The 16,309-nt window shown below is 35.3% G+C and overlaps 1 protein-coding gene across 2 annotated transcripts in view; it reads right to left on the reverse strand.

Moving 5' to 3' along the window:
• Positions 1-890: 890 nt before the first annotated feature.
• LOC149551856 (WD-40 repeat family protein / notchless protein) overlaps positions 891-16,309 on the reverse strand; it is a 135,216-nt gene continuing 119,797 nt past the window's right edge. The window contains exons 9-13 of one of the 2 annotated variants that reach the window (XR_016352817.1): positions 5,893-6,030; positions 5,499-5,641; positions 4,579-5,335; positions 1,653-1,709; positions 891-1,547 (exon numbers count right to left, since the gene is read on the reverse strand). Coding sequence is in view for 1 of the 2 variants with exons in the window: in XM_089787358.1 (XP_089643484.1) it covers positions 1,464-1,547; positions 1,653-1,709; positions 5,281-5,335; positions 5,499-5,641; positions 5,893-6,030 (477 nt within the window). In the remaining variant the exon portion in view is untranslated. The remainder of the gene's footprint in view (positions 1,548-1,652; positions 1,710-4,578; positions 5,336-5,498; positions 5,642-5,892; positions 6,031-16,309) is intronic. The other variant, XM_089787358.1, reaches the window with a different exon arrangement.

Here is a 16,309-nt window from a genome sequence, read left to right on the forward strand (position 1 = left end):
GTTAATAAGAGTAGGAAAAAACTTATAAATTACTATAAGATTTGTAAGAATTGAATCTAAAACAAAATGCTACATTAGAATGAAACCAACAACCTCCTATTTACTAATTTCACACTTAGTAATTATGAGAAACTAAAATATAATAATAATGATGATGATCTGCTGGTATCTACAAGATACTGCCAAACGTAGATGTTGTCAAGAAAAATTTGACACACAACATTATAACAAAATGTTCTGGAAAGAATTGATGTTCAACAAAACTGCAGCCAGCTTTTCTCAAAACGACAAAAATAATAATAATAATTCTATCAAAAATAAATCTCTATCATCTAAAATTTAAGCCCTCGACTAAGGGATTGATCAGCAATTTAGAAACAAAAATCAATCTTTTTCCTAATTCTTGAATGCATCCACATTACTTATGAAATCAGAATTATAAATGCAACTCACTGCATGTAGTTTTAAAACAAAATTTAATACAATTTAAATTAGAACTTGTTCTTCTATAGTTGTTTCTATACCATGAACCATGGGGCATATTTTAATATTTAAATAGGAATAATGTTGTTTTTGTCTAGTGTGAGATTTTGGTTAGAATTGTGGGGCTGCCAAACTTGGGCAGTTGTTTAATTGACCCCTCATATAGATTGCATCAGGCGGGAAGGCTAAGTTGAATCATTATTTAATGCTCCAATGCTAAACGCTTTGATGTTAAATCTCTTATCACATTCCTGATAGAAATACTATATTATAATCATGCTTATCACACATGCAATGTATGTATATGTATGCACTCACATAAGAGCACAAACATGTATCAACCTTCACAAGCACTTTGTATTTTCATTATCATATATTCAGTAGCAGAGTGCAGTGGATAACCAATATGAAAGATATCTAGATGTCGATCTTTATTATTATATAGTCAATAGCAGAGCTCAATAGATTGCCAATTTGAAAGCTATCTCAATTCCTTAACTTTGGCCGTTGAGCTCAAAATCAAAATAATATATCAGCCCTAAGATAAATATCAAATCAAAATTTTCTCAATCAAATTACAAGAAACTAGTTAAAATCAAAATTGCCATGCATCATGATCCAGCACCTCTGCTATTTAACAAAGTACCTCTTCAACTTTGTGTTCATCAAGATGCACATGTGCTTTTCATGAGCATTCCAACGTGCTCATGAATAATACTTTTTCACCAACTCACTTCTATAATTGAATAGATTTGTCAACAGTTATTGACTAGCCTCTACAATGCCAACGCCTTGGTAATGCTTTTGGTACTTATATTGGTATAATTTACAACAATGGAATGGCCCCATGAATAATCCACCAGATCACCTTCAGCCAATGCTTGAGGAACTGAAGTGACAATTGGGATATTCCATACTGTCCACTTGACCAGGGTTCTGAACTTCTTGCACAACTAAAAATCGAATCAAACTCCACATGATTAACTCATCCAAAGTTTCAGAACACGATCTTTTCCCCCAGAAGCTACCTTCTCACCATCAGGACTCCAATCAACGGAAAACACCTGTCCAGATAGGTAAAGCAATAAAAAATTTAATTGTTGCGTAAACGCAAATCCATAAGGTACAAAATAAAGTGTTCCCGTTTCACAAAACATCTTAAAATGTACCTCATCTGCATGACCTGGGAGATCTTCTCTGAGTTTCAGTGTCCGGATGTCCCAAAGCTGCCAAAAAAAAGCACAATTTTGAAATGCCCGAAAACAAAAACGGAAGTGCTGAATCAAGAAGCAACTCATTGTTTTCTTAAGAGCACAAGATCAAATCTTGATTACTATTAAACAAGTCCCACTTCTAGCATTTATGAATGTAATATTCCATTACTTTTAATCTAAGTTACTGATTCGGATACAGATTTCGAAGCAGATGCAGGATGCAGAGGTGTGTGTGTGTGTGTGTGTGTACACAAAGTAATGAGATAAGTAATTTCAGTCTTGTATTCTTACCTTCAAGATCAAAAGATGATCTACATTGTTCAGGGGCTTAGAAAAGTGATTAGAATATATGCACACAACATCGTTGCCAAGGCAAATTTAATCAATTATCTCCAGGTTGCTAACAAAAAAAAGCCATTTATTGCACTTCAAATTTTTCAGGGAAATATTAATCAGATAATCCAAATATCGGATAATTATTATATGAACAGTCTCAGACAGAACAGGCAAGCAATTGATATCAAGCGTACAGCAGCTTCTAACTAAACAACATAAGTAATCAGTTGATTATCTAATCTTATAAATAATAAGACAGTAGACTAGTTTCAGGTTTGGAAGGAGTCTAGTGTACATTTCCTTTAAATGTGGCATGTCTTCTTCACGAATAGGTATCTACAATCCTACCGCTGAGTTTGGATTCTTCTGATATAAATCTTGATAAATCTTAAAATATTTCAGCACATTTAACTTGGTTTGAATTGAAAATGCAATGGAACTGAATGACATACTAGAGTATACAGCATGGATCACCATTTTTAATCATCAAGAAGAGTGCTATGTTGAAACAATGCATTAAAAGAACACTCAAGGAATCTTCATCTAATGATACAAGAGTTCATTTGTACAATTAAAAGAAAGAAGATACCCTCACGCTGCTTCTAGCACAAAACCAAAAATACTTCTAATCAAGGTAATCAGAATGAATAAGAGCACCTCTAGAAGATGTGTTTAGAAATACTGTTAAAGAGTGGAGGAGAAGAATAAAGGACTTTATTTATATCAGAGGATAACAGAGGATAAGAATGAAGGATTTTAGTTGAAGATGCCTGTGGATGCTCTCGGGTGCCACCCGGATGCCACTCATAGGCGCCCAGATGCATCCAGATGCCTAGTGCCTTGTGGGTGCCACCCGGACGCCACTCACAAGCACCCGGATGCGTCTAGATGCCTGCATCCTAGTGGCACCCATAAGGCACCAGGCATCTGGACGCATCCGGGTGCCTATGAGTGGCGTCTGGGTGGCACCCACAAGGCACCTGTCCACCTCTAGCACCCATATGTATCTGCTTTTGCCTCCAACCTCCACGAGGCTGCATCAGTCTCTTAGCTTTTAATGCACAAAATTAAAACTTGTGCACACTGGTCACTAGAATTAAAATAATGGATTTGAGTAAACATTTCACAAGACCTTCACTTCCAAAAGTGCTTTAGTTTGCAACAATAGAAAAATTGGGTGTTCCTCTGGTTTTGGGGTCGTACCCATACCGGGGACGAGATGGGAATGCGGAGTCGGATTTTGGCCATCCCCTGAGTCGTCCCCTTTTTGGAAAATTTGGAAACATCTCCAAAATGGCCAATTCGTTTTGGCAGGAAACTTGGGGACGGCTAGCAATATTGGGGACAGTTTTACCATCCCCTATCTGTCCCCAAAACTATTGGCCGTCCCTTTTTTTCCAGCCAATTTGGACGCCCCCAAAAAACATTTTTCTCTAATTTTTATTGTCCGCGCGACCCCCAGTCGTCTTAAAGACATAATAAAAATATGCAACCCATATCTGGTCCATTAAAACACTAACTCTTCTAATCATTTTTAGATTTGACATACTTGCTGAGAGGAAGAAAAAATATATAAAAGCAGTACCAGCAGTGAGGAAAGATTGCGTTTATTATTTATGAACTATTTTAGTTGGACTTCTCTTTATTTCATTCTGATTTCAGCATGATACTTGGAGCCTTTAGGCATTTTGATTTTTGCTATATATGTATGTGATATTGTTATAATGGAAGTACTTAGTATTTGTCATTTGATAATATTCCATGTACTAATCTTCTAAAATGTCTATGGTGAATGGTTTATCAATGTTATGATATGCATATTTGAATTCTGTCTCTATATATAAAAAAATCCCCTATGTTTTAATCGCCATCCCCTACGGTCCCATCCCCTAAATTTTGGCTTCGACCCATACCCGTACCGGAAACACATCCTGTCCCGGAAACTCCATGGAGCATAGGAAAAAAGGGCTACATATAATCTTAGAATTTGAGTAATAGTGATATATGCTAAATGTAGACATGAAATAAATGAAGGCACTACAATCATCCATGATATCTTGACATGTATGAACTCATGAAGCCAGATTTTATTTATAATTTTAATTTATTTTTTCTTCATAGGTTGCTAGTAACTTTATGACTTAATTTAACTGTTCACTTTGTTTTGTCTTAATAGGCCATTAGTTTATCAGTTTCAGAAGGAAATTGAAGCACATATTCTTTCATCCACTCAATAAAGCACAAAAGGTTACAATGAAAAAGGGCACAGCACTTAGTCTATGTGCATTCCAACTCTGGTCTCCTTTCACACAAGCAGAATGAATACACAAAAGATTAGTCAAAGATGTGAGATATTAATACAGAGCATAGGGACTTGGATGCTTCCACTTCTCAGCTCGCAGTTGCTGAATTTGAAGACATGGACAGTTAGCCCTATTTGTGTATAAAATTTGCAATATTTGTCATATAATTTTCCTATTTCATATCAAATGGAACATTATAAACAGTTCAACCTAATCAGACTCTCAGGGTTTGTATAGCATACCAAAATTCTTTGACCAGTATATAGATTGCCGTTCAAGTTGATAATGACGAGACTGCCAGTGCTCGCTTGAACAAACGCTTATCTCATCTTCGATGCCCCTCCATTGATCACTTGGGGTTGTTCCTTTATACTTCTCCATTGGGAGAGTAGGTTCTGATTTTTCTCAAGGGGGTTACCTTTGCAAAGAGAATTGCACTTTTATTGATTGCATGCCCTTTCATGCCTAACCGCTTCTTCAGACTATTGTTGATTATTCTAACTAATTCTTAATCAATTTCTTAATATCAGACCTTATGATATCAGGTCTGCAATATAACCATCATAGGAGATGGGTGATTGTAACATAGAGAATTGTGAAGTCTTACAGGTGTAAGACAATTTCATACTCAAGTTTTTCAGTTCCTCTGAGGTTAGGTTGGGGCCTGGCTTTACATCCCTGAAACACTTTAAAACATTGAAAATACTGAGTTCACAAATACTACTTAGTAACCATATTGGAACAGTGCATCCTGCAGAAAGTATTCACTTTCCACATCATTTTCTACTTGATGGTAGTTTTTAATTTACAAGCAGGTAGTATATGCAGATTTCATTAAGCATGAGAAATAGCATGTCAACTTCCAGATGCCTTCACCCTTAATTTCATGGAGCATACAGCCAATGTGATTGTCAATTCAACATTGATGTATTTATTCTACTTGCCTTCAATGTTGAATCCTTGCTTCCACTTAACAGAAGCCTGCTATCTGCAGACCAGCTGTGCATACAAACAAAATTTAAGAAATCAATATTCAGGAAACTGGAATGAGAAATACTGCTCAAGAATAGTTACTTATTACTTTCTTGAAATGATAAAACAGGAAAATCAATTATTAAAGAAGGCTTTCCATGTTGAAAGGGAAATTATATTAAAGCTAAACCTGATCTGATAGACTGGGCCAACATGCCCTCGGAATGTTGTAATAAACTTCCCTGTAGTACCATTCCATAACTTCACAGATTTGTCAAAGGAGGCACTTGCTACCCACTGCCCATCAGGTGAAAAGTAAACATGGTTGACAAGCTACAAATAACAGAAATGAGCCCAATTATGTAATCAGTAATGCAGGCATGGCATTGAAATGAAATATGTTTAAACTCCATGAATTAAAATACGTAACAGTACACAATTTACTGTAATCCACGAATATTTTCCTATACAACACCAAAAAAAACATATGAGGCTTTCCCTACATAAATACAATGTTTTTCATGCGCTACTTATTACCCCTATGAATTCTACATAAAAGTACCATCAGAACATGAAATTCAGACCTGTTGATGACCAGTCATCCGTGCCTTCGGATGTTTGCTAGATGTGGGCTCCCAAAGAAACATTGTAAAGTCGTCAGACCCAGAAACAAGCCTCTCTGGAGCATCCCTTCTAGCCTTCTTATATCTCTCCAGTGCCGCCTGCAGTTGGACAAATAGCAAAATTAGAAAGTCAAAGTGCTGACTTGATACTAATCGTTAAATAAAAATCACCATGTGTGTTATTCCCAAGAAAAAAACCATGGACACAACAAAAAACATAACCAAAAGTGTAATATACAGTTCTAAAAATGACTAGTTACCACCACTTTGGATGACAAGTGCATCAATGTTTGACATTCCCAACACATGTGATAGTTTAAAACAAATTCCATAGCTCCTTAGAGATTTGCAATGCGAGGATGTGGAAATGGGTTTCGGAGGTTAAGGCGCTTTTTCCAAAGTTTAAAAGCAGCAGGGGGGACAGCATAAGGAGGCAGCACAAATATAATATAGTACTTGAAAACTAGTTATAAAAGAAATTGTAATTTATCTTTCATTTACAACTGTAAACACAATGAAACAATAATGCAATGAATCAAGTTTCAAGTACAATGGGCTAATGCCTCAACAGACTAATCATCCTCTACAAATGTACAAGTCCAACAAATCTCTAGAACTGTCGCTCCCATCAAGTTGAAGCTTCTCTGAACAGACACCCTTCAACCCAACGTATGCAGTATAATCCCCAATCCCTATGTGCCAATTTTTTGGTCCAAATCCCATCATTTTGTTTAACTCTCCTTGTAAACAAGTATTTTTCAGTCCATGAGTGCATGACACTATTTATAGCAACAGGTTTCTTCACTCTCCTAGGGATAATTGTGTTCCTCTTGAGAGTGGATGAAGTTGTATGTAGATCAGTTTCTCTCCTTAATGACAAAAAGGAAAAACTCGTGAGGAATAGTGAATGGCAAGCATGGTTGTAATGCTCAATTGCGTTTTCCTTGTGTTTCTTTAGATTTGTATAATATATGTTGTGTATTAAGTGTTTTGTTAATGCATTATGTGATGCATGCGTTATGAGCCACTGCACTAAACTTTAATGAGTTATTGTGCTTAATTTTTTTTATCAGCTATTGCACGTGCTTTAAGTTGACAACAACTCGACAATTTTTACGAGCATTTCAAAATACATAGTTTTTTAGAATATTCTTCACACGCATGATTATCTTATCTTATCACAGAGGCATAATTATCTTATCTTACCACACGCACATAATTATATCCTGAATTTGTAGAACATATTATTGACTTCCATCATATATAAATCAAAAATTGAATTAAGTACATATTATAGACCATAAAACAAGTTCGAACTATGAATACATATGAATGTCAACTTTCAGGATGTGTATCTGTTAATGTTTTATAGCTTCAGTCGGATAAAGAACAAATCTTTGATTAAATACTACAAATTATATATTACAAGTGAATATATATTATTAACATTAAATTTTAAATGTATTCATATCTTATTAATATCTGAAGCATAATAAATAGAAGGTGACATATGCTCTGACCAACATGGCACATTGTGCATGTCAAAGGGTTAACATTCCTGCACGTGATCGGGTTTATTGAGGAGAAGTTCAAGACATGTACCATCTGACATGTCATCTGTCATGTCACAGATCATTTTCTTACACTCCTCAGTGCATCATTAATCTTGATTATGTGCATTTTTTATAGACATCTTGATATGACGTTTGGGTGTAAGGGTATGTGTGGGGTTACACCCCTTTATTATATACCGTATATAATGTAAGTAAAACCCTCTCTTTGAAAAGCATATCAGCTATATAATGTTATTACAAAGGAGGGATCTAACCTTAGAACATCTATATAAATATATTATATTGAATTTTTGAAAGTCTAATAATCTGATCAAAATTAACATGGTATCAGAGCCATAGGTTCGAAGAAAAGATCAGATCAGATTATTATTATTATTTTAATAAAATAATAAAAATCTTATTTCAAGATGGTAAACAACATGAGACTCGAAGACAGGCTTGATGGCTCTTCAGATTTTGAAGCTTGGAAATTACAAATGATGCTAGTTCTAAGAAAGCATGACCTAACAACTATAGTGAGTTCTCCTAAACCAGAGAAAGAAAATGAAAATAATCAATGGGAAAAGACAACACAAGAGTAATGGAGTTATTGATGGATGGAGTGAAAAATCATTTACTACCTATTATCACCAAGTTGGACTCCGCATATGATTTACTAAAAGCACTGGACGACATGTTTGAAACTAACAACACTAGTAGGCGTCTTACTCTAAAGAATCAACTTGCTAATATAAAAATGAATATAGGAGAAACCATCACCTCATATTTTATGAGGATAATAGAATTAAGAAACCAACTCTTAACAATTGGTCACATATATGATAGTAAAGAGTTAACTATGGTAACATTAAATGGACTCCCTACTTCATGAGAAAATTTTAGACAAGGAGTATGTGCTCGTTCCAAACTCCCTAAATTTGATCGACTAAAGGCTGATTGCATTCAAGAAGAATGTAATCTAATATCCAAAGGAATCTATAATGAATCCAGAAATGAAGACATTCAGATTCTCACCGCTAAATTAAAGAAAAAAAAAGGGAAAGTGCTCTCATAGTAAACATTCGCACAAAAGACAAAGAAACTACTCCAAAGTACAATGTTACAAATGCAACAACTATGGGCACACTGCATCAATATGTCCTAACAGACTTAAACATCAAGCTTCCTTCGCTGAAATCAATAATCCAAATTTGAATTCAGAGAATTCTCAATTCTAAAGGAGTATCTTTAAAATTAAAGTTAATATAATATTGGATTAAGAGGGAGTTCAAATCATTTTTCATTCACACCAAAGTGGAACATTATCAAGGTAAAACTTGGTACGTTGTAATTATTGAGAAGAGTCTCAAAATATTTGATTATTGTACTAATTGAATTATTTTTGTTGGGCCCTGTGTACATCACAAGGAAGTGACGACTTCCAAATGATTATCACCTGTATTTGTAGATGTTATTGAAAGGTGACGATCTTACAATAACTTAATTTCTATTATGATAGATTATATATTGCATGGTGAATTAAGTTCCTTAAGTAGACCATGGCCATCTATTGTGATAAGACATTTTTTTATGCCTGTAGCAGATCACAATAGATGATAAATTGCATGGTGGATTAAGTTCCTTAAATAGACCATGGCCTTCTATTGTGATGGACATATAGTTATGTCCGTGTAGATCACAATAGAAGAAGTCTTGCATGGTGGATTAAGTTCCTTAAAGAGGCCATGGCTTTCTATTATGATGGACATCTTATGATGTTTGAGTCGGATCATGATAGATTATGATGAATATCTTCTTATCAAAGATTTTTTTTCTATTGATATAACGCTGAGGTTATATATCATCTTGTATTTATCCTCCCTAAATAAGAGGGAGTGTTAATGTTTTATGGCTTCAGTCTGATAAAACTTAAAGTGTAAATATAAAGAACAAATCTTTGATTAAATACTACAAATTATAAATTACGAGTGACTATATATTATTAACATTAAATTTTAAATGTATTCATATCTTATTAATATGTGAAGCATAATAAATAGAAGGTGAAATATACTCTGACCAACATGGCACATCGTGCATGTCAAAGGGTCAACATTCCTGCACGTGATCGGGTTTGTTGAGGAGAAGTTCAAGACATGTACCATTGGACATGTCATCTGTAATGTCACGGATCATTTTCTTACACTTCTCAATGCATCGTTAATCTTGATTATGTGCATTTTTGATAGACGTCTTGATATGACGTTTGGGTGTAAGGATGTGTGGGATTACACCCCTTTATTATATACCATATATAATGTAAGTAAAACCCTCTCTTTGAAAAGCATATCAGCTATATAATGTTATTACAAAGGAGGGATCTAACCTTAGAACATATATATATATTGAATTTTTGAAAGTCTAATAATCTGATCAAAATTAACAGTATCAACGAAAATCATTAACCAAAGCTCAACCAATGTTTCTTACATGTGTACAACCAAAGCTCAAAAATGTTTCTTACCCCTCTGTCAATGTTTCCAAAGTAGATAGCATACATGTAATATCCTCGATAGGAGCCTTGACAAATGCCCTTGATTTTCATTACAATCCAATTGAAATTGAGCCTTTTGATTAAGATATTTTAGAACTACAAATCTTGTCTCAAACGTTTCAATGAGGCATTTAAAGATGAGGATAAGTACAATGAGCACAATTGAGAAGCAATCATGCTCATCAAGTTATCAATCACCAATAACATGCTTCCTGAATTGTCATTTGACAAGACAATTGGTGAGATTTGGACTCATTTGAAGAATCTCCATGAATACTTAGACAAGGGCAGAGAGCATTCTTTCTTAAGAACATGTTTTCCATTATGATGGACGATAAAGTGTCTCAATAAGAGCATCTTAGGCAGATTAAGGATGTTCATGATCACTTGGAGGCTATTGGTTACATGATGGAAGAAGAGGATATGTTGGTTATCTCTTTGAAAATCCTACGACAATCCTACAAGCACTTCATCAAGACTCTTAATACTATGTCCACCAATGTTGATGGGAGCAACAAGACACCGGTTGTGGTACAAGCATTTATTGCCAAAGCTGATGATAAAGGCAAAGGCAGTCCATTTAGCAGATAGGACAAAGCAAATCTGAGTAGGGTTCCAAGAAGATAATCAAATGCATTTATTGTGCTAATCTTGGTCATATGAAGACTCAATGCAGGAAACAGTTAGCTGATGAGAAATGTCACATCTCAACCTTGTATGTCCTAGTCATGAGGAGATACTGTAGACTCTCTTTGACTACTTAATAGAATTATCCAACACCTAATTAATGTGCATTCTACAAGTTAGATTAATGTGTTAATAATCACGTAATTAGAATATTTATGACATTTAGATGATCATAACAAAATACAAGAATAATGTTATTTGGGATTTTGATTAGATATTAATGAATTGATATTATTTGATGCATGTAATACCTTCCTTACATGTTGAAGTTATGTTTTCTTGTGCAGTTATTTTGGTTTCCTTGAAATAGTTCTTTCCTGTCCGTTTATTGTGTCAATGTTGTAGGATGATTATTTTCATTCTTTCATACTAACTCCCCTGTGCTTTTGGGTCAGTATAGCTTATTGGCATATTTATATTGATCTATATCTCTGTGTAAAATATTAATGTAACTTACTATTATTATTATTTGATAATGTTCATAAGGTGATAGAACTCTTATCTATAATTGGAATTCATTTAATATAGATCTTAAAGGTAGCTAATAGAGATATATTAATATTTATATTTATATAAAAAGATTGATTGAATTGAAGAAAAGATGCACGTATATGTATATACGTATATGTGTGTGTGTGTGTGTGTGTGTGTGTGTGAGTGAACCAACAACTATACATCTCTACATTTATTTATCTATCAATTATCGATTTGAGATTGTTAGTATTATATAATTGAAGTTCAATTCAATTCGATCATAAAGTATGTTGCCATCATTAATAATTACTAATGTATGTCTAAAAGTCATGCAATTAGGTTGATGCACTTATTATTGTGTCTTCTAAAATTAAGTAAAATATAAATTATGTTAATACTATAAATGCTTTGATATAACTTAACGTAATTAATATTAAATTAACCTGGCTGCGTAATTGTAAGTAATTGATGTAATTATGGAATACATAAACTGTAGAGTTCATATGGATATAATGGATATATACCTGATATGAATCTGCAGCATGTCAATGATATGTGTCAAAATTGATATGCATTTACATCATCAATGCGTTAGTATTGCCCTGGATAGTACCTTCTTTCTCTCAGATGTTTCATTTGTTTGGATGGTTCTTTTGGGATTCCAGATGGTCGATGAGTAATGCAATAACTTTTGGTTACAAATTCAATATTTGGATAATTAACTATTTTCAACCTAATTGAGCATCCACTATGTTTCGTAAATGCTCACATAATCTGGGGCAGCAAGTGGAATCAGGAAATGGTCGTGAAGGCAGAAATGGAGTGAATGGAGTGCTCCATGTAACCGTCCCATAATGATTCTTGGATCATTGTCTTGGGAGGAGATGAAATGAAGGGGCAACAAATTTTGAGGAAGGCTACAAAAAATTGCAGAGGCAGGTGGAGAAGGGGAGATGAGTGCAGAGCCTTTAGCAAATGGTATTTTGAAAATTGATCTAATGACATACCTGCGTAGGATGTTTTTCATCCTTTTCACATTTCTTATACATCCATATATGCACACTCTCTCGTCTTTTGTCATAGGTTGTTTGTTTGATTTCTTTGAATTGAGGTGTTGAGTTTATGAGTTGAGTGGCTGTGCATCAAACTAGGAAGAACCACGTAGGAGTTTTCAAACCTTTAACAGTGGTTGATCTGCTTTGTCGAATTCTCTCCATGCAGGAGCATGAAGCCGAAATTAGTCACAGTTAAAAAGGTTTAATCAAGCATACCAGTAACTTTGCAACGAGATCACTGCAGATTCAATGATTTTTCAAAGCAATTGGAGAGTCGCAGGCTTTAACCTCTGATCTGCGTTATTAGTCAAAAACAAGGAACTATTTCATGATTATGTATATTTTGGAGTATGAGTTTTAAGGTAAGTGTTGCTATTATTTCACTTAGATTCCAGTATACTTGCTGTTTACAGATATCATTTATTTATAGAAAAACAAATAGAAGGAAGCCTCATTTAAAATTCAGATCTCCATATGCAAAGCATATCTGCAATTTTATCTTTCCATTACATGCTAACCATGGTTGCATTTCATTGTTGATGCCATTTGAGACTGCCAAATCTTTTGTTTATTCTAGGGATGCGTATACTTCCTTGGGGATTATTTTGGTAGCTGACATATTTCTAAGGCTTCTCCTCACTGTGTATAGCCCCTATTAGCATTGCCAAGATCCTAATATACCAACTGAAGATTACATTCCATCTCTTTAATGTATTTTCAACCATTTATTAATTGTCACAGATTTCGGCAGATTGGAAGGCCCCATCTATTGGTCGAGTACTCCAAGAACACCTTTGCGTACAATTTTGATGGGTGGTCAAATACAGGAGTTTAGGTACAAGGTCGTTGATGATATCATTTATTACAATTATAGAATCTATTTGGTACCCAAACTGAAGATGAAGGACAAGATTTTGAGAGAAGTTCATGATTTGCCCTTAGCAAGACACCCAGGGTACCTCAAGACCAATAGGAAAGTTTGTGAGAGGTTCCCTTGTAAGGGCCTCAAAGATGATGTACTGCAGTACGTGAGGAAGCATGCCACTTGCCAATGGAACAAATTTGCACATAACTTGCCCGCGGGGCTACTTCAACCTTTGCCAATACCTGATCAGGAGCATCTCGATGTACTTCATCACTAGACTCCCCAAGGTGCAAGGCAATGATTATATTTATGTCATGGTGGATCAATTGACAAAATATGTCACTTCTTTTTCATTCCCACGAGATTTCAAGCAACTCAAATAGTGGAGTTATTTTTTCAAGAGGTGTTTCGTTTGCATGGCTTTCCACAAATAGTCAATGAGAGGGATATTCATTTCCTTAACACTTTATGGATGGAAGTTCTTCACTTGGTAGGTACTAAGTTGTCACTGAGAACAAGCTACCACCTGCAGACGAATGGTCAAATAGAGATACTGAAAAAGAAGGTGGAAGGCTACCAAAGGAACTATGTCGAAGCACAACAAAATGTGTGGATCTATTTATTTCATTTAGGAAAGAACTATTATAACACTACCTACCACATGTCAATAGGTATGTCACCATTCAAGGCACTTTATGGTTACAAGGCTTCCTCATTTGTGGATTTGGCATTGGGCAAAAGTTGTGCACCAAGGGCCAAGGACTAGTTGCAAGACAGTTCGGATATCCCTCGGTCTCTTAAGGGTAACCTTCAACTGGCTAGACAATTTTGAAGTAGGAGATTTGGTCTACCTCAGATTACAACCATACAAACAGTCATCCTAGAAGAAAAGTGGTACCGAGAACCTAAAGCCATGCTTCTATGGACCATACCCAGCGGTATGGAGAGTAGGAGAAGTTGCCTATGAGTTGGAGCTTCCAGAAGAATGTTGGATTCACGATGTCTTTCATATTTCATCCTCAAGGGGGCAATCGGTCAGCATTTTGCGGTTTCCCAAGAACTCCCACCTATTGATGAATAGGGAAACACTCACGCTAGAGCTTGCACAAATCATCGATGTCATAGAAAGGAAGTTGAGGTCACACACCATCAAGGAGTACCTAGTTCATTGGAAAGATTTGTGGGCTGCAGATGCCACATGGGAGAGCAAACAAATCTTAGAGCATTTGAGTTCGCAATTACTTGAGGGCAAGCAATTCTTGGGTCGGGAGAACTATAATGTCTTTGAAATATTAAATGGCATAGTTAAATTAACTGTTAAGTGGTCCCAAATTTAATAATATCCTACAAACCCTTTAATTAATTAATTTAATTATTAAATAAAAAGTAATAAAGTACTAATGTTGACCTGCTTGTAACCCTTTGGGAAACTTCTTGGAGCCCTTTATGAGGTCGTGTTTGTCATTGTACAAGGTCGTAGTGGAGTTTTATATTTCTTATGTATTTGTGAATTCTAGTTGGAGTTCAGAATAGGCAGTCATTTCAGAGAGGCAAGATCCTCCCTATTATGGCACTTTGCAGTTTTGGTGGGAGATACTCACCCTAATCTACATATGTTCTCAATTACTGTAATCAAGGATCTATTTTGTTTGGAAATTCAAATACTCATTGTCAGTAATTTATTCCATTCTATGTTCAGATGCAGTAATTACAGCTAGGTAATATCATATTGGCTACAACATTAAAATATTGTCTTCCAAGTTAATCCTTGATTTGGCAACTGATATACTTAACAAATAGTCAATTGAGGAACTAAGGCAAATTGGAGAACTTGGCGGGGTTGTATGTAGAGAACATTACCATGACCGAATGAAATGACATCGTACGGGTGGAGACAAAGCTTGATTGTATGGAAGGTTGACCATACAAGTAGACTGGTATTCTTGCCACATGGAGTGTTTAGAGTGTTGTCATCTAGTGGGAGGAAGGGGCATACAGTGAAAGGGTGTACAATGGAGAACTTATCAGTGTACTGGTAGAGTTTGTCGTACAGGTATGTGGGTGTAGTTGCACAATTTCTCAAAGTCATAATTGTCATACCGGTGTGGAAAAGATCTTCCACCGTACTTGTGAAAAGTAAGGTATCAGTGTCATGAAAATCAGTACATCACAATTTGTCTCAAATTTGTGTCAACTACTCAATGTTTCAGTGTTTGGGTTTCAATGATTTTTTACTAAAAATTGTCTGAGTTTCAAATTATTTTTCTCCTCAAAAGTCATGTCTGGGTTTTCCAATTATCTCCTTAAAAAACCATTTATGGATTTTTCGTTTTTTTTCAACAAAAAATGATTAGTGTTACTAGTCTCAGGGTTTTTCTACTTTTTTCTGAAAAAATGTCATTAGAGGGTTTTGCCAATTTCATCTACAAAAGTTGTGGTTTCTTGCAATTATTCTAGACCACAACTAGCAATGCTAGGACAACGGTATACACAAGGGTTCACCTATTTTTCTTTAAAACTGTGATTTCATTTTGAGATCTCAATCTTGGTGTCTCTAACTACGAGGAGGGTCTTAGTAGCAAGCTCATTTTCCGGAGTGTAAATGAATCAACTTTTAGACAGCTAGTGGGCAGCCTAAGAAATCTTACAGCCACTAGATTTGATCTGAGTAATATTATGAGCTACATATCTTGTTTCATGACAACCTCTAAGGCAGAACTTTGGGCCGCAGAAAAGAATTATGTACAGAAAAAGAAAAGTTCCTCGGCTGATTGGTTTTACAGACTCAGATTGGGCAGGTTTTGTTGATATTTGCGAAGTCTACTTCTACTTCTGTCCTGGTATAGGTGCACTCTCATGAACCTCATGTCATAGCACATTCCTCGACAAAGGCAAATATTAGAAAAATTAAAGAAGCATATGGGGCAATATGGCTACAGGGGATGCTTTCGTGACATGAAAATGTCTCAGGTAGGGCCTCCGCACTTGTTTTATGACAATCGGTCTGCTAAAACTTGCGAAGAATCCAACCTGCCATGAGTAAACCAAACATGTAGAGCCTCATCGTCATTTCATCAGAAAGCTTGTTAAAGATGGAAGTATGATGTTGCAGTGTGTTCCAACTGAGGACCAAACTGCAAATATCCTCACCAAGTCTAGACAAGTTTGTAAAATTTAGGGGGAAACACGG

Source organism: Cupressus sempervirens, chromosome 6 (assembly GCF_028749045.1).
Source record: "Cupressus sempervirens isolate cs-2001-9-10 chromosome 6, ASM2874904v1, whole genome shotgun sequence".
Taxonomy (NCBI): Eukaryota; Viridiplantae; Streptophyta; class Pinopsida; order Cupressales; family Cupressaceae; genus Cupressus; species Cupressus sempervirens.